Here is a 20,108-nt window from a genome sequence, read left to right on the forward strand (position 1 = left end):
AAAATTTGACAGTTTTGTGAAAGACAGGAGGAAATAGCATTAAATTCTATCATCTTACACACTCTTGTTGTATTTGAGCAAGTTTTCAATAAAAATCTCATGCATTTTTGGGTACCAAATACAAACATTAATGTACCTTTTTAAGTAAAAGTAACATTCAAAGGTGAAAATGACTACAAAAGCATTACTTGATTCTGAACCCAGTTCATTATTTTATGTGATTATGAGAGACTGTAATAAGTGAGTTGCCTAATGAGAAATTTGGTTGCTGTTCGCATCTAATATCACATAAAAATGGTACCAGCTTTTTATCAGCCTCTCAACACGATGGTAACATTCAGCTGAAACAAGAAGAAAATTAATTCAGAATGAAGTGTCTAACAAATGAAGTAAATCATGTTAAACTGATGGTGATTGATACTGATTAAACTGTGGCAAGAGGTAGAAAACATTACTGTTCCTTGACATCGTACCAACTCTTGCATCATGTGATAAAAGAAAAGGAAGCTAGTGGATAAAAGTGGTGTTTCTTCCACCTCACGTTACCTCCTTATTACAGCCCATGGATCAGTGTGTTATTGAGACTTTCAGACAGAAAAAGGAGGGAGCAGAAAGTCTGTTCAGAAATCATAAAAATATTGATTTGAAAGATCCGTCCTACATGTTCGTAGCAGCATGGAATGGTGTAAAGGAACAAAATTTGAAAAAAGCTAGGAATAGAATTTTGGAAATGGAGGAAAGTTCTCAAAGTGTAATTGAAAACAACTAACAGAATAGTTTTTGTGGGACACACACACACCTGTTCTGTAACATGTTCAGGATGGAAGTTGCTATACAGTACCTCGGTTTTGAGATCTTAGAACCTTCATTAGTTGTATCTGAATTCTACTATTACTAGTAGTAGTAGTAGTAGTAGTAGTAGTAGTAGTAGTAGTACTACTACTACTACTACTACTGCTACTACATCATGTCCGTAACCCAACAACTAATAGGCAAATGCGTGGGCTCAGACCCCCTGAAACTGTTGTAGTGTATAAGTTTGTTCTGTCGTGAAAGACTTTAGTCAATAAAGTATTTTACAACTGTGGCGGATATGTTTACCATGAACGTGTAAGAGATTTTCTTGCCATATCTCTCTAGCTGAGCCCAGTTTTGTCAGCATTGTAAATGTTTTTGAAACCATGATCTTCTTCCCTTGATACATCCCATAGTTTGATTCTGAAACAATCCAGCAGCCTGTGTTTGCTTTACAGGTTTGATGGCCGTGCAGAATTTCCATTAAATTGAATTTCCTTTTCACATAGAATGGAACCATAGGTAGGTTTCCCTTTTTTATGTAAACCACTTGTAAACAGTGTCACCTAGATCTGTGATTTAGGCATTTTAAGTCACAAGTTTACTGTACTCGGCAAAGATGACACAAGTGAATGTAACACAGCACAATCAGTTATTATTGTCAGTAACTGAGCATTGGTGCTGGATAGTCAAGACAGTAGCCAGGGGAGAGCGGCACCCGTGAGCGAGTAACAGTTCAATTAAATGGTCATTTGGTTGATTGACATTCAGGTAATCAACACACTACTGTATGTTGGAATCTCAACTTACCAGTCATACTGTATGTTCTCGTATCTTGCTGTCAGCTTATCTCATGGCATGCAATGTGTTAAAATTCATTTCTTGGATGTTGAAATGAAGCCTCGGTAAACTCTGATAAACATTTGTGTGAAATGTATAGTAGTGATCAGTGGGTAGGAGTATTATTGGGTGATGGTAAGGAGAGTTAAAGCATCAGGAAATGCAGAGAGTGAGCACCATGGTTGGCCATATTTGGTACATTCTGTCACAGCCACTGCTCCCAGTATGATGAATTGCACGGATTCCATTATTCATGTAGACCAGCACATCACAACTAAACAATTGACTAAACAGCTATCAGTGAGCACTGGAAGTGTGTGTGCGCTATTCCAAAATATATTCAAGATGGATTTCACAAATGTTCACAGCAGACTAACAGATTAAAAAGCCATTTCTTTCATCTGAACTGTTGGAGCAGTTTGAGGACAGTGGAGAAGCCTTCTGTCACGGACTGTTACATATGATGAAGCTTGGGTAGATCACTTGGAGCCAGAAACATAAAAGCAGTTACTGGAGTGGTCCAACACTCAGTCACCAAAAAAAGAAGAAATTACAGGCAGTGCCCTCTGCTGGTTAAGTCATAGTGACAGTCGTTTGTGATAGTGTATGTGTTATTCTTGCAGAGAAGTTGCCAATTCAGAGGCACATATGAAGACTGAACATACTTGGGAATAGTTTCTGTTGTGTTCAGTATGACAAGAATCCAAAATAAATCGTGCTCCAGCATAATTCATGCCTACACACAAGTCTCACAACCTGAGAACACATCACCAAATTGGGTTCGATATCATTGCCCCTCCAGGCTATAGGCCAGACCTGGTAATCTTCGTTTTGACTGCTTTGTGGTTCTCTACGTGGGACACACTTCGTAGATGATGATGATGATGATGATGATGATGATGATGATGATGATTGTAATTCATAAGTGAAAATATGGCTATGAGCATAAGATAAGCTTTTATTGATAGGGAATACATGCTCTTACATACAGATAGAATAAGGCCATAGAACATGATGAAGACTATGTACAAAACTAATAAATATAAAAGAAATGTTGAGTGACATTATAACCTAATTCTAATTCTTAAGAATAAATACGTTCCAAGAAAAGCAAATTCTGGGCCTTAATTATTGAATGACTCGCACATATTTGCCCTTCCACAGACACTGGGCGACGTGGGTAATGTATGCCAAATATGTTCTATTCATACTGTTTGTGTGCTCTTAGAAGTATGTACCACAGGGAGCTCACCCATCAGTTCTGTCTGCTAAATCACATTTGCACTATTCTTCAAAAGGAAAGAGGGAGTCGACTTAAGTTTCCTGTCCACCTTGCTTGTATATTCTGTTTGTGCTCATTTAGTTTATTCACGTATTTTAACAGGAATGATTTTCGAATTGTAGCTAATATCCAAGCAATATAAGATTAGTTCAGATTGGTAGCACAGCAGTTGTTCTCCATGTTCACTTTCTGAATAAGACATTAAATACTAATTGTCTTTCAAGGAAACACTTAACACAAGGAATGTAGTGGTATGCTAGCTACTGTTACGGAGAAACAAGTGAGAAACAAAACCATTTGAATCTATACCTGTCCAACTAGAGTTAAGACACCTAATTCACAAAAAAGGTTGGGATGATGATTTTTTTTAACCAAATGTAGCTGTTTACGAAACCAGTTCAGATATTTGGAAAGGTTGTGCTTCTCAAAAGTGATTGGTCACACCTAAATGTAGTAGAACAACATTCATAGATTAAGAACATTAATTTGTCATATTTTGCTTAATATTAAATATTAGTTCCTTACTTCATGATATAACTTTTTAATTAAAAGTTTCTTCGACTTTCGTGATACTGTTACCTGAACATTCAATTCAAAATCTCAGCACTTTAATTGAAGAACTGCATAATTTATCTTAAAAAATTTAAGCTTTTTATAAATTAGCCTCTGTAAGGGTTAGAGCCTTAGTGGAGTAACAATTCCTTTTAGGTTCAATATGTAACTTGCTACCAACTGCGAATCACAAGTAAGTGCTGCTATTTTAAAGAAATCCTCAACAAGTTTTGTGTAATATTTGCTGTTTTTCTTACAGTCAAGTGTAGAACTTTCTTAAGTTGTGCAGCTGTAAGTTATTTGTAAGCTGATTACAAACATTCCTGAATGGAATTTGTGGGATCATTATTCATGATGATGAGTTGTGACAGTGACCTAAATGTGATGGAATGCATGCAACAGTTGTGCTGTCCCACATCTGTTATATTAAATGTGCATCTGGAAGACTATGACATAACAACTAGACTGGGTAATGCTAAGTTCCATGTGTGAATGGCCAGTCTTTACAGTGGATTTTATATGCTTTATACTTTCTTCTTTTTGCCATTTGTTCATTTGAAGTGTGAGAAGATCCACAGTGTAATGTGTTTTTTTGTGGTCTATTGTAGGTGTTACTGTTTTCAACTTTTACAATTATGTTGGATGTTTTGGAAGAATATATGCAAATGAGAGATTATCAGTACAGCAGATTAGATGGTTCCATGCAATACTCTGAGAGAGTGGATAACATTCAGCACTTTAGCCACAGTGAGGATACTTTCATTTTTCTCATCTCAACACGTGCAGGTGGTCTGGGACTGAATCTCACAACAGCTGATACTGTCATTATATATGACAGTGACTGGGTAAGCAGAGTTCAGAATTTCAATAAAGTTGATCTACAGTTAATTTAGTTTTAGATGTATCAGCAGGGAAGGGATGGTGCTTTGCACTTTAGCCTAAAAGAATTGTTTGAAGGTACTTTGATTAATTTACTGCATTTCATAGTTCATTTTCTGAGATACGATGCTCAAATTGTAACTGCTAGTACAATTTTCTTGTTGAAACTAATGTCACTGTGTACAAAGTTTTTTAAGTATATGTTCATGGTCTTGGGCAATAAAGAGCAGTAACCACACTTTGAGCACTCTTTCCTTCATTCCATTTCACATTTGTACTTCAGTAAGGTTGATAAGTAGTTGAACAACATTTCAATGTTGCCATGTTCATTATCAATACAAAGCTTTAATCACAACTGCCAACTGTGTTCTGAAATAGCATGTCAATGGAATTAATGTAAGATATGATTTTCCTGAATTTGAAACCTGAGTCAAGCCATGTTGTTAGGACATGTAACAGGTTCTACATAAGAGGACTGAGTAAAATATTGTAAAGTTTGGGACATGACCCCTACTGTGGCGGATGAATTGGCTGCTGACAAGTCAGGATGGAGGGCAATTTCCCTGCCTGGATGCGGATGGCAGAGCTTGTGCTTACTGGAATCAATCTTGGGGTGCAAGCAGAGCTCACAGTTTGCATTATCATGATTCCAAAAGTTGTCCTTTGGTTTTGACCCAGGTGAAGGGTCTCAACCAAAGGCTGCATCAGTTGTGTGACAGTCTTGGCTGCAGATTTCTTAACTTGCATTACAGAATGGAGAATTGTAGGATGCCCCTTGTTAGGCCAGGGGTGCATTATCCTAAGGAGGGAGCTAATTGGGTAGCAGAGTGCTTGTAGAGTTTACTTGAGTTTCCTGGGCTAGGCAGTATTTTGTCATCTGATGAAAACTTCTCAATTGATACACAGAGTGAAAACTGTCCATGTACAAAGTAAAGATACACCCCCCCACCCCCACCAAAGAAAGTTGTCACATTCAAATTATTTTTGGAACCAAATGCTGGCTGAAACCCAAAGTAGAAACTTTGGAAATACTTAGAGAGGCTTAGAATGAATATAAAAAAGACAAATTAGACACACATAAAAGGCGGGCAGGGGGTGGGGGGTTCATTGCAGTCAACAAAAATACTATCTTTATAAAGGTCAAAATTGAGGCTGTGAAGTTACCTGTACACAAGTATTAGACCTAGGTGAACACAAGGTAATCATTGGCCATTTTTACCAGCCACCTAATTCTGCCATGTCAGTTCTAGAATAATAAGAAGTATCTGCATTCTGTAGCTCAGAAATATGCAGATCATGCAGTAGAAGTTAGAGACTGGAATGTCTATGGATTCATTTCAGTTGTTATGAATTGGCAGTCTTCTGAAGTTCGTTGAACACTTTTTGTAAAAACTTTCATGAGCTGCTAGCTAGACAGCCCACACACAATGGAAATATTTTAGACCTTGCAGCTGCAAACGGGTCTGACATTATTGACAGTGTCGGTATAGACAGGGGTTAGTGATTATGATGTCATCATAGAGACGATGGTTACTAAAGTCAATAGACCCATCAAGAAGGCTAGGGGAGTATTTTTGCTAGAAAGAACACATAAGCAGCTGTTATCATCCAACTTGGGCAATGAATGTACATAATTTAGCTCCAATATGATGGATGTAGAGGACAGTTGACAAGTGTAAACTGATTTTATATCGCTGTAGAGAAGTATGTGCTGAGTAAGTTTATTAAGGATGGCAAATACCCTTTGTGGTTTAATAACAAAATTTGAAAATTATTGAGGAAGCAGAGACCTCTTGCACTCAGTTCAAAAAAGAACGCAAATGACGCTGCAAAAATTAGTGGAAATTTGTGTGTCTGTAAACTGATAGATACGCGTAGCATTCAACATCCACTGTCCTACCTTAGCAAAAGACCTTACCAAAAATCTGAGAAGATTCTGATGCTATGAAAACTAGAGCTGGTCAAAGGCTTCTATCCAGTCACTAATTGCCCCATTTGGTTTGGCAATAGGAGACAGGTATAGGAAAGCTGAAGTTTTAAATTTCACATTTAAGAAATAAGTCATGCAGGAGGATCACATGAACTTACTGTCGTTGGACCATCACACAAAGTCCTGTACGGATAACATTGTAATAGACATTCTTGGTGTAGAGAAGCAACTGAAAGAGTTGAAAACAAATAAGTTGCCTGGTGTGGGTCGAACCCCAGTTAGGTTTTACAGAGAGTATTCTATGGCTTTGATCTTTTATTTAACATGCATTTATCGCAAATCTCTTGCCCAGCGCAAAGTCGCAAATGGCTGAAAAAAGGTCCTTAACATAGCTTCACTGCAGAATTCTTGAAAATACTCTCTGAAACCCAGCTTGTGCTTTCCTCACAATATCCTGCGAACCGCGGATGAAGGGTAACAGGCAGTTCCACATTATAGATTTCCAGAAAGCATTTTACACAGTGCCCCAATGCAGACATGAGAGTGGCTCAAGACTTCTTTTATAAAACCCAGTAAAATGTCCTGGGCGGCAGGTGTTCATCAGAGACAAGGTTTACGTCAGATGTGCCCCAGGGAAGCATGATGGGACCACTCTTGTAGTCCATATATGTAAATGCTCTGACAGAATGAGGAGCAATGTGCAGCTGTTTGCTGGTGCTGTGGTATATGGGAAGGTATTGTTGTTGAGTGACTGCAGGAGGATGCAAGATGACTTGGACAACATTTCTGGTTAGTGTGATGAATAGCAGCTTGACTGAAAAGTAGAAAAATGTTCATTAATGTATTTGAGTACCAAAAAAAATTCATATTGTTTGAATACAGCATTAGTAGTGTGCTGCTTGACACTGCCACATAGATTAAATATCTAAGTGTAATGTTGCAGAGCAGTATGAAATGGAACAATCATGTAAGCACAGTAGTAGAGAATGCAAATGATGGACTTGGCTTTATTGGGAGAGTTTTAGGAAAGTGTAGGTCATCTGTAAAGGAAACTGCATACAGAACACTTCGGTGATCCATTCTTGAGTACTGCTAGGGTATTTGGAATACTCACCACGTCAAATTAAAGCAAGACACCGAAGCTATTCAGAGGAGTGCTGCTAGATTTGTTGTTTGTAGGTCCAGTCAAAACATGTCTAGTAACAGGAATGTTTCATGAACTCAAATGGGATTCGGTGGAGGGAAGAGGATGTTCTTTTCGGGAAACACTATTGAGAAAATTTATTGAATTCGGGCACAAAGGAATTACATACATTAGCTGTGAGTGGTCTTGGATTGAAATTAAGGGTTAAAGTTGAAAATTTGTAACAGATCGCGATTTGAACATGGGTCTCCCGCATACTAGGCAGATGTTCCGACCAGGAAGCCATTTGGACACAGTGGTCATCGCAGCTGCATGGACTACACTGGCACCCTTCAAATCCCAGTCTGATAGGAATTTTCAACTTTCCCCATTGATCTCAGGCAGTGCCCGCTCAGGCACCAGATAGTGTCTTGTGGTGTGTGTGTGTGTGTGTGTGTGTGTGTGTGTGTGTGTGTGTGTACAGGATGGAGAAAAATTGTCACAAAAATTTTAACCCTGGATAACTGGTGGTAGTAGGAACTGAAATTACTGACGATGTGTAGGTCGACAACGCACCATTTTTAAAATATGGAAACTCGGTGCCACGCGCTCCAATAGGCCGTGGGATTGTCCTGTTGTCATTCTTCGATTGACGAGCAGCGCTATGGTTGTCGATTCACATGTACAAAGGTCCCTCGCGCTGTCGCTGCCCCAACTTGATACACACAAGTGTCGAATAGGTGTTGCTGTTTGTCTCATCTCGTGTCAGAGGCATTCACATGTAAGCTTTGCTTCGGAGGACACACGTCACCTGCGATTTAGTCATACAGTAAGCATGGCGACACAGTATTCGTTTGAAGAACAATGAGGTATTGTTTTTATTTATGGACTATCTGACAGTAATGCGCATGAAGCTAGACGGTTGTATGAGGAATGGTACCCAGCAAGATGCCGCCCACACCTGCAAACGTTTACAGCAATTCACCAGTGACTTGGCAAAACAGGCTTGTTAGCGGAATATCATGGTGATTCTGGAAGACCTCAAACACGACGGGATGCTTCATTTGAAGAGACTGTTCTAGAGTGCTTCGAGGAAGCACCTACGACAAGTACTCGATTGGGTGGACACGACATGGGGGTCACTCATCGGTTAGTTTGGGAGGTCTTGAGGGATGATGGCCAGCATCCATTTAGTTGCCTTCCTGTTAAAGACCTAAATCTTGTGGCGGAGTATGAACACAGGCTAGGGTTTTGCCGGTGGTTTGCAAGATATCTCAACTTCCCCACCATTGTGTTGTTTATCGGTGAGTACACCTACCATTGGGATGACCTTTACAACACTTGAAACATTCATTACTGGGCAAGGGGAAACCCTCAGGTCACGTAAGTCCACGGACACCAGGAACAATTTTCGCTCAATATTTGGGCGGGCATTGTGGGTGACCATCTCATTGGGCCAGTCTGTCTACCTCCTCGACTTACCAGGGCAAATTACCTTCACTTTTTGCAAGAAAATCTACCCGTCCTGCTGGAAGGTGCTAAGGCTACGCATGTGGTTGCTGCATGGTGGGGCACACACATTCATGCCACCAGACTTTTTCCTGTGGGATTCTTCAAGGTTCTAGTTCACCCAACCTTACGCAAACCACCTAGAAACGAAGTGAAATCTACATCTACATCCATACCCCGCAAGCCACCTGACTGTGTGTGGCGGAGGGTACCTTGAGTACCTCTATCGGTTCTCCCTTCAATTCCAGTCTTATATTGTTTGTGGAAAGAAGGATTGTCGGTATGCCTCTGTGTGGGCTCTAATCTCTCTGATCTTATCCTCATGGTCTCTTCGCGAGATATACGTTGGAGGGAGCAATATACTGCTTGACTCCTCGGTGAAGGTATGTTCTCGAAACTTCAACAAAAGCCCGTACCGAGCTACTGAGTGTCTCTCCTGCAGAGTCTTCCACTGGAGTTTATCTATCATCTCCGTAATGCTTTCCTGATTACTAAATGATCCTGTAACGAAGCACGCTGCTCTCAGTTGGATCTTCTTCCTCTCTCTTCTATCAACCCTATCTGGTACGGATCCCACACTGCTGAGCAGTATTCAGGCAGTGGGCGAGCAAGCATACTGTAACCTACTTCCTTTGTTTTCAGATTGCATTTCCTTAGGATTCTTCCAGTGAATGAATCACATTAAATATGCCGCCAATCACATCAGGACAATGCCAAGAATCTTTGAAAGAGTTCAGCAAAACACCGTTTGATGTTACCAAACTTGTGTTATGTCAGGGGGTTGCCAGTTTGACCTTCTGCTTTAAGGGGAGTTGGAATGCCCTATCCCGAAAATTTTAAATGTAGTGACTTTGCTTCCCTGTATTTCAGAAACCACTGTGGCCATTGCCATAAAATATCCACAGGACATTAAACTATATGTTCTGAGTCTACTGAACTACAATAATTGCGTTTCAGCCACTGCTTCTGGAAATAAAATTTTTTTAATTACACGGTTAAAATTTTGTGTACTTTTTGTATGTTATTCTAAATAATTTTAATTATACATAACATTATGTTCTTCTTTTAGTTCAGTAGACTCGGGATATGTATGTTATTACTCCCTGAAAATTTGAATACCGTACTCGAAATGTTTTCTGAGATTTAGGGAAAAATGCAACAGAAAATGTAAATTTTCAGGAATGGCTTCTAAAGTTTCAAAATACTGTAACTCACTTAATATATGCTTAATTTTTTATTTTTAGTCACTCAGAAGCACCCTGCACCATACTGTGTATCATCATCTTGATCTTATCAAGTTTTTTCTTCTTTTCTTTCTGGACTCGTCAGTGGCCAACTGTGCTGCATACTCTGCTTTGTCAATGTGAACCTTGCCCATCCGTTCAAGTTCTCTGATGCAGTTTGTTGCAGGATTAATTCCCTTATGCTGTAGCACTTTCACCCTACCAATGTTGCCATCATAAAAAGCAATGACAACATCACTGACACCCCCCCCCCACTTTAGTGTCTTCATTCCAACAAAAACATTTTTTGGTAAGCAAGTCCCTATAAGATTATTGAACGATTCATTGGGATTTTGTGTCTGACCATGTAGACACTTCTTCAGTAATTCAGGATTTGCCAAGTCTCTATAAATAGGTTTTATGATATTGATGACAGCTGCTGGGATGGAATGGTTATGGCTGTATGAACTGTATGAATTTTTTTAGTACTGGGCATTGTGGTAATTGCACCATGAATCGGGTCCAGGAGGGCAAATGTGGTGTACTGCTTTTTCATCAGTTGACAGTCTGTGGAAGAAGGTAGCCCATACCGCCTGCTTCATTTTCAACAGATGCTCACTATTATTTCTAATGGCCATCCCATAATACTGCTGTAGCTCATCAGTCATTTTGTCTGTCAGCCTGCCTCTTATGGTTTTACCATCAGAAAGTTTCTTGTCTCTAAAACTTTGTTTCAACTTCCTCAACCTGGTGCCCATCCTCTTCTGGACATGACCAACACCTTCCAGTTTTTTGATCATCTTATCACGATAAGGCTGAGAGGCTACTACACTGTTATATGCTTGTGAGTCTCCATCATCTAAGAACTTAGTGTAACACACTCCCCTTTCATTCACAGATCGACTACAAATTTCAATACCTGCAAAGGCCTCCATGCCAACTCCTGTTCCTTCACAATTTCTGTCACAGATATGCCCTTCTTCATTCCCTGATCTACACTTATAACAATGTTTGGTTAAAATTTGGAAATCTATTACCTTTTCAGTATCCACACGGGTCACCATAGCAACACAATTCTTAGAACCGTAGCCGTGCTTAAGTGCCATCAAAAGCTACTGTTATGTCAGTCATCCCATCATTTATTTCAACAGCTTCATTTGCAGCACCCTTCATTGGCTCACATGCAACAGATTCCACAGCAGCCCCAATAAATCCTGTACACTTACCAATTTTGCAAGGTGGACGTGGCATATTCATCACAGCACACATTGTTTCTGCTGCAGTGTGTCCTTTTCCAATAGCTCTCAACCCATAAAACCACCTAACATTTACTTCAAAATAATTATCTTTACACTTATCAGAATTCCAAAATGAATGAGTATAATTACAACTGGCACAATTAATGATCAGTTTTCTGGCTAGTCCATTTGATACCTCAATGTCTTCATGTAAATTAACTGGCCCTCCACATATTTTAAAATATACACATTCACCTAATACCCTTGTTGATGATGACGATGAAGTCCAATACTCCATAACAGACCGTAGGGGACAATACGGGAGACCCGCATCGCCGTACTACGCAAGGTACTAGTGGAGGTGGTTTGCCCTTGCCTTCCTCCGGCCATAATGGGGATGAATGATGATGATGAAGACGACACAACACCACCCAGTCATCTCGAGGCAGGTGAAAATCCCTGATCCCGCTGGGAATCGAACCCGGCACCCCGTGTTCGGGAAGCGAGAACGCTACCACGAGACCACGAGCTGCGGAACACCCTTATTAGGATCTGTAAATCTATGAGAATATAACATAACTTACCATTTACATCACTTTTGTTTTGAGAAAACTGTGTATCACAACATTTTATTTTAATCTTCGAAGCACTAATGGGTGTTTCTCTAGATACTGATAAGTTTGCATGTATTTCATTGTCTGCAACTTCACACGCCACTTGTTGAACAGTGTTTCCCTTTATTTGAAAATCTATTACCATGAAACCCACGTTTCTTAAAAACACTTCATTTTGCCGTCATACTTTTTGAGAGATTTACCAGTCTATTCATCACTTTTCCTTGGAAAAAAAGGTTAGTACTTAGACGTACAACGCGTGTTTATACTATGAAACAATGTGATACTGTTTTTGACAGTGCTACCAATACAAACATGTAATTGAACCTTTACAACACAGCAATCCACAGCCTTCTGTATAAAAAATGAACGATTTTGTTAGATCTTCAAGTAATGCATGTAAAAACTTTAACATTTTCAACCAATGTAGATTGTATTTAGAACAAATAAAATAAAATATTTCCCATGTGAGTTTATAAGTGATATATATTTATCATTTTATTCAGAAAATTGCAAATTTTAATCAGGTAAAAACCTGAAAATGTGAAAAAAAATTTCCCATTTTAATTCCCCTTAAGTAAACAATGTCCTAGCTATAAAAATGGCCCTTTTTAGGGCCGACACAATTTGTAAAAGACATTCTGTACGCTAACTAACAGCTGTTGACAAGTTAGTTCTTGGTACATCTTATAATGAAATTACAGTGGATGTGTGGAGATCCCGGCGGATTCGCCCTCAGAGTGGAAGGCTAGCACGCTACCACCGAGCATGCGGGCTGACTTGGATTCACTGTGATCTCCGGCAAGCAAAGCATTCGTGGTCATGTGTTGTCCAGAGCATCTGGCAACAGCACAATCCCACGGTCAATCGGAGTGTGTGGCACCAAGTGTCCGTAATTTAAAAATTATGCGTTGTCAACCTACACAACATTAATAATTTTGGTTCCTCCTGGCATCAGCTATCCAAGCTTAAAATTTCACGTGACAATTTTTCTCCACACTGCACTGATGGGGTGGTAGCTGGAGAAAAGGTTGTTGTCCTATGTGATGTTGTCTGCCATGGTTGTGTGGCATGCAAATTTTAGCAATTGTCCACAAGGAAAGCAGCACAAGCTGGTGCTGGCAGTTGCTGGCATCAGTGCGATGCCAAGACCTGTCACAAGGCGATGTGCTTCTGGTGAGTGAAGACAGAGGCAGGTGGCAGCTCCTCATTGCTCAGCTATTTTGGCCTCAGGGTACAATGTACTGTGAGATAAGGTCTTTAAACCCTGGTGTCCAAAGATGAATATTGAAGATAATGGCGTGTGCTGCCCATCCTTTACTGCTCCCCCATGTGATGTTCAGCAAAAGTGTAGGCCCACACAGGACAGAGAATAGCAACAGTGTAGCTGGGCAACTAGCTGCCCCAGGCTGTTACTCACCAGGAAGACTTTTACCAGCAGAAGGAAGTCACCCAGTGCCTGACCTACCTGTTTGACAGTACCAAGTTGATTGCATAACGAATTTAGTTCAGGAATTTAGCACAGGCAGAAGCCTGCAGGTACTAGCGGTATAGTCTGTGGATGGGAGGTGGCTGCTTCATCCTGTACTGCAAGTGTCTGTCTCTAGTTATCACCTGGCATAGACTGTCACACGGCTTATCTCACACACCAGAATACTGCTGCACATAGTGAATGTATGAGAGTGAGGGTCTAAATTAGGTGGGATGTGTGTGAGCCAGGCTGCCTAGGGTTTTCGCCTGTGCCAACACTTCAGCCGGGAAAGTTCAACAGGCTTGGAGTACCAAGTTGTAACTGTTTGGTAATGATGACTTCATTTGTCCTGGTTTTCATCACCAGTCACCTCTTCCAGGTACACTGCCACAATTGTTAGGTGTCCCAACTTCAGCTTTCAGAGGTGGGAATTTAGGGAGAGAGGACCTGGATAAACCGACTAAACCAGAGGTTGTACAGTGTTACAGGGAGCATAAGGGAACAATTGACAGGAATGGGGGAAGAAAATACAGTAGAAGAAGAATGTGTAGCTTTGAGGAACGAAGTAGTGAAGGCTGCAGAGGATCATGTAGATAAAAAGACGAGGGCTTGTAGAAATCCATGGGTAAAGGAAGAAATTTTGAATTTAATTGATGAAAGGAGAAAATACAAAAATGCAGTAAATGAAGCAGGTAAAAAGGAATACAAACGCCTCAGAAATGAGATCGACAGGAAGTGCAAAATGGCTAAGTAGGGATGGCTAGATGACAAATGTAAGGGTGTAGAGGCTTATCTCACTAGGCGTAAGATAGATACTGCCTAGAGGAAAGTTAAAGAGACCATTGGAGAAAGAGAACCACTCGTATGAATATCAAGAGCTCAGATGGAAACCCAGTTCTAAGCAAAGAAGGGAAAGCAGAAAGGTGGAAGGAGTATATAGATTATAGAGGGTCTATACAAGGGCGATGTACTTGAGGACAATATTATGGAAATGGAAGAGAATGTAGATGAAGATGAAATGGGGGATATGATACTGCGTGAGAGTTGACAGAGCACTGAAAGACCTGAGTCAAAACAAGGCCCCGGGAGTGTACAACATTCCATTAGAATTACTGACAGCCTTGGGAGAGCCAGTCCAGACAAAACTCTACCATCTGGTGAGCAAGATGTATGAGACAGGCGAAATACCCTCGGACTTCAAGAAGAATGTAATAATTCCAATCCCAAAGAAAGCAGATGTTGACAGATCTGAAAATTACCGAACTATCAGTTTAATAAGTCGCAGCTGCAAAATACTAATGCAAATTCTTTACAGACGAATGGAAAAACTGGTAGAAGCCAACATCGGGGAAGATCAGTTCGGATTCCGTAGAAATATTGGAACACATGAGACAATACTTGACTCTATGACTTATCTTAGAAGCTAGTTTAAGGAAAGGCAAACCTACGTTTCTAGGATTTGTAGACTTAGAGAAAGCTTTCGACATTGTTGACTGGAATACTCTCATTCAAATTCTTAAGGTAGCAGGGGTAAAATATAGGGAGCGAAAGGCTAGATAAGAGTCGAGGGGGCATGAAATGGAAGCAGTGGTTGGGAAGGGAGTGAGACAGGGTTGTAGCCTCTCCCATGTTATTCAATCTGTATATTGAGCAAGCAGTAAAGAAAACAAAAGAAAAATTCAGAGTAGCTATTAAAATCCATGGAGAATAAATAAAAACTTTGAGGTTCGCCGATGACAATGCAATTCTGTCAGAGACAGCAAAGGACTTGGAAGAGCAGTTGAACAGAATGGGCAGTGCCTTGAAAGGAGGATATAAGATGAAAATCAACAAAAGCAAAATGAGAATAATGGAATGTAATTGAATTAAATTGGCTGATTCTGAGGGAATTAGATTAGGAAATGAGACACTTAAAGTAGTAAATGAGTTTTGCTATTTGGGGAGCAAAATAACTGGTGTTGTTCGAAGTAGAGAGGATATAAAATGTAGACTGGCAATGGGAAGAAAAGCGTTTCGGAAGAGAAGTCTGTTACCATCGAGTATAGATTTAAGTGTGAGGGAGTCATTTCTGAAAGTGTTTGTATGGAATGTAGCCATGTATGGAAGTGAAAAATGGACGATAAATAGTTTGGATAAGAAGAGAATAGAAGCTTTTGAAATGTGGTGCTACAGAAGAATGCTGAAGATCAGATGGGTAGATCAGATAACTAATGAGCAGGTATTGAATAGAATTGGGAAGAAGAGGAGTTTGTGGCATAACTTGACTAGAAGAAGGGATCGGTTGGTAGGACATGTACTGGAGCATCAAGGGATCATCAATTTAGTATTGGAGGGCAAAAATCGTTGTGGGAGACCATGAGATGAATGCACTAAGCAGATTCAGAATGATGTAGGTTGTGGTAGGTACTGGGAGATGAAGAAGCTTCACAGGATAGAGTAGCATGGAGAGCTGCATCAAACCAGTCTCAGGACTGAAGACCACAACAACAGCACCATCAGCTGCATGTATTACTGCAAATGGATACCATTCTGAACGCTTGTCAACTAATGAAATTCTTTATTTTCATTACATTACATTAATTCTTGTTCCATAGATTATGAATACGACATTTTGTAATGATGTGGAATGTGTCAGTTTAACATAAGTTTTCTTCACACAGTATAATTTTTTTACAGTTACTACCTCATATCTAAAAATTCATCTATTAACTGGGAGGAGTTGTCATTCAGAAATTCTTTTAATTTGTTTTTAAATGTTGGTTGACTATCTGTCAGACTTTTAATGCTATTTGGCAAGCGACCAGAGATTTTTGTGGCAGCATAATTTACTCCTTTCTGTGCCAAAGTCAGATTTAACCCAGCATAGTGAAGATTGTCCTTTCTTCTAGTGTTGTAGCTAAGCACTTAGCTATTATTTTTGCATTGGGATGCGTTATTAAATAAAAAATTTCATAAGTAAATAGATGTATTGTGAAAGTACTGTGAGTATCCGGAGTTTCTTTAATAAATGTCTGCAAGGTGACCTTTGGTGGGCTCTAGCTATTATTTTGATTGCTGTCTTTTGTGCAGTGAATTATTTTTCTCTTAATGATGAATTACCCCAAAATATGATGCCATATGAAAGCAGTAAATGACAATGGGCATAGTAGGCCAATTCACTGATATGTTTATCACCAAAATTTGCAATAACCCTAATAGCATAGGTAGCTGAACCTAACTGATTCAGCAGATCATCAGTGTGTTTCTTCCAATTCATTTTCTTATCAATGCGCACACCCAGAAATTTTGAAAATCCTGCCTTAGCAACAGACTTCTGTTCATAGTATATGTTTATCAATGTTATGCCATTTATTGTACGGAATGGTATGTACTGTTTTCTCAAAATTTAGTGAGAGTCCATTTCCGGAGAACCACTTAATAATTTTCAGAAAGACATTATTTAAAATTTCCTTTGCTGATTCTGGTTCATTGGGTGTGATTACTAAGCTAAGAAATGGCTAGCAGAATTCTTCACTGACATCCTGCTGACTGGTCAACTTCCATCTGAGTTTAAAAAGGTGAAGATAATATCTGTTCTGAAACCTGGCAAACCCAGCAACAGGGTAGAAAACTATCGCCCCATTTCCCTACTCAGCTGCTGCTACAAGCTTTTTGAAAGGCTGACATGTAACAGAATAAGTAGCGCTATCTTAGAGAACGTTCCAGTTGATCAGGCAGGCTTCAGACCAGGGCGTAGCTGCTGCGACCAAGTATTGTCTCTCACATCCTTCATAGTCAGGATACCAAATGAAGCAGAAAACATCTGTGGCATTTGTTGATCTAACTGCCGCCTTCGACACTGTGTGGAGGGAAGGCCTTATCTACAAATTTCTCCGCATCATACCATGCAGATCAATGGCTCGACTGATTAACAGCATGCTAAGTGATCGGAAATTCCAGGTAATCACTGGAAGCAACATAAGTAAGGAGAGGAAGCTGAACAACGGATTGCCTCAAGGATCAGTTCTCTCACCCTTACTGTTCAACCTATATCTATCTGATCTACCTGACATTTCGTCCAGAAAATACTGCTATGCCGATGACCTGGCTCTAGCCGTCAAACACCAGGAAATGAAGACAACAGGAGAGATTTTAGCCAATGACCTGTCTGCATTAGACAATTACTTCAAAATCTGGAGACTCCAACCCAGTGTGAGTAAAACAGAAGTGTGTTGCTTCCATCTAAATAACCAGTTGGCGAACGTAAAACTGGAGGTAAGTTTCAGAGGCAGAATTCTTCATCACAACTGGAACCCAAAATATCTTGGTGTCATCCTGGATCATACACTATGCTTCAAACAACACCTTCTTAACTTAGCTCAAAAGCTGAGGACTCGAAACAACATCGTCCGTAAGCTATGCGGAACTACCTGGGGATCTTCAGCAACCACCCTGCGAACTTCAGCTCTGGGCTTGGTATACTCAAGTGCTGAGTATTGTGCACCTGTTTGGATGAATAGTCATCATACAAGGCTTGTTGATACCCAGCTGAATACGACAATGCGCATAATATCTGGCACAATCAGATCTACTCCAGTTTATTGGCTTCCACTGTTAACCGGTATAATGCCTCCTGATGTACGCAGATGTACTGCCCTTATGAGAGAATTCCACAAGATCTCCAGGAATTCTAACCTACCCGTGCATAGCGACCTGCCACTTTTAAATCGCAAGAGACTGAAATCACGTCATCCAACTCTGTGCGATGCTGCTGACGTGGTTGCTAAGAATTTCAAACCTCTTGAAGAATGGAAAGGTCGGTGGGAAGCAGTGACAGATGTGCACCTGCATAACATCTTCTCAGGTGCTAAACTTCCAAGTGGATTCGACTTACCACGCGAGACGTGGTCTACTCTCAACAGAATCCGTACCAGCCATGGGCGATGCAGGGATGCTCTCTTTTAAGTGGAACAAGCTGCCTGATCCAGCTTGTGACTGCGGGTCTCCATACCAGACTGTTCACCACATTGTCAGTGAATGCAGGATTCGAGCCTATCACGGCGCCAAAGAGGACTTCCTGCTAGCAACTCCAGATGCAGTGCGCTGGATTGAAGGACTGGATATTCAGTTGTAAAGACAAACTTAAGTTTCTTGTGTGTCAATATGTACATATGTATATGTAATTTCATGATATGTCTGTATTAGCCATACGCTAAATAAATAAAAAACTACCCTTGCATCATCAGCCAAAAGAGCTAGCTTTGCACCTTCATGAATATAGAGTGGCAAGTCGTTCAGATATATTAAGAACAATAAGGGACCTAAGACTGAGCACTGTGGGACTCCATTCATGATACCTCCCCAGTTAGAGGACTCTACTGATTTTTACAGACTATATGTACTGTTAATTTCAACCTTCTGCATTTTTCCAGTTAAGTATGAACTAAACCGTTTGTGCACTGCCCCACTCAAGCCACAATATTTAAGCTTATGTAGAAGAATTTCATGATTCACACAGTCACAAGCCATTGAGAAATCTCAAAATGTCGCAATGGGTGACGTTCGGTTATTCGGAGCATTTCATATTCTATCTAGGAAAGCATATACAGCTTTTTCTGTTGAGAAGCCTTTCTGAAAACCAAATTGGCATTTTGTTAGTACATCATTTTTACAAATGTGTGAAGCAACTCTTGAATACATTACTTTTTGAAGAATTTTGGATAAAGCTGTCAGAAGTGAGGTAGGGTGGTAGTTGTTACCATCAGACCTATCTCTCCCTCCCCCCCCCCCCCCCCCCTCTTTCCCCCCTTAGTGGTTTGACAATAGCATATTTCAGTTTGTCTTGAAAAATGCCCTGTTTCACTGAGCTACTACATACGTGACTGAGAATCCTACTTATCTGTTGGGAACAAGCTTTTAGTCCTCTGTTGGAAATGCAATCAATTCCATTTACTTTTGAGTGATTTATTATTTTCCTAATTTCAGTTGGAGAGGTGAGTTGAATTTCAGTTCTAGCAAACTGCAAAGGTATTGCCTCTTCTGTACACAGCCTTGTGTTTTCCATTGAATAGCTGGATCCTGTTTTCTTTGTAACACTTAAAAAAGATTATTAAGGGTTCTACTTCTGAACTTTTGTTAACAAATTTTTCATTGAGTTTGATAGAAATAGTGTTTCCCTTTTAACGATATTCCAAATTGTTTTAATTTTATTGTCAGAGGTGCTAATCTCAGACATAATGCGCATACTTCTGGACTACTTCGTAACTTTTCTTAACACAGTGTAGTGTAGTAGGTTTTATAATGTTTCATGGCTGTGATCTCAGTTTATTGTTGTAGTTGTGATTTCATCTAAGTATGTATTGTAGAGTTTTGCATGTATCCTGGATTGAGAGGTAAGAATCAATGCAAAAATACATTCATTTGGAGCTCTAAGTTAACACTAAAAGTGTTCAACAAAACACCTTCTGAAAATAAAGGGTTCTTAAATTGAAATCTTTTGTGGGAGTAACAACAAATTTATATTTCAGTAATGATGGTAACTTAAATGAAAAGTGTGAAAGACATGAGATAAAAATAAAGTTTTTCTTCATCCTGCATTTTTTGCACAGCTCATTTAACTGGTGTTTCCTTGCAAAGGATTGACTATGTTACATTTTGATAAAAAGTATTGTCT

The 20,108-nt window shown here is 39.8% G+C and overlaps 1 protein-coding gene across 1 annotated transcript in view; it reads left to right on the forward strand.

The window, feature by feature from the left end:
* Nucleotides 1-20,108, forward strand: part of LOC124619750 (lymphoid-specific helicase-like) — a 161,727-nt gene that overhangs the window by 123,361 nt on the left and 18,258 nt on the right. The window contains exon 13 of the mRNA XM_047146329.1: nucleotides 4,078-4,314. Within this exon, the coding sequence (XP_047002285.1) occupies nucleotides 4,078-4,314 (237 nt within the window). The remainder of the gene's footprint in view (nucleotides 1-4,077; nucleotides 4,315-20,108) is intronic.

Source organism: Schistocerca americana, chromosome 6 (assembly GCF_021461395.2).
Source record: "Schistocerca americana isolate TAMUIC-IGC-003095 chromosome 6, iqSchAmer2.1, whole genome shotgun sequence".
Taxonomy (NCBI): Eukaryota; Metazoa; Arthropoda; class Insecta; order Orthoptera; family Acrididae; genus Schistocerca; species Schistocerca americana.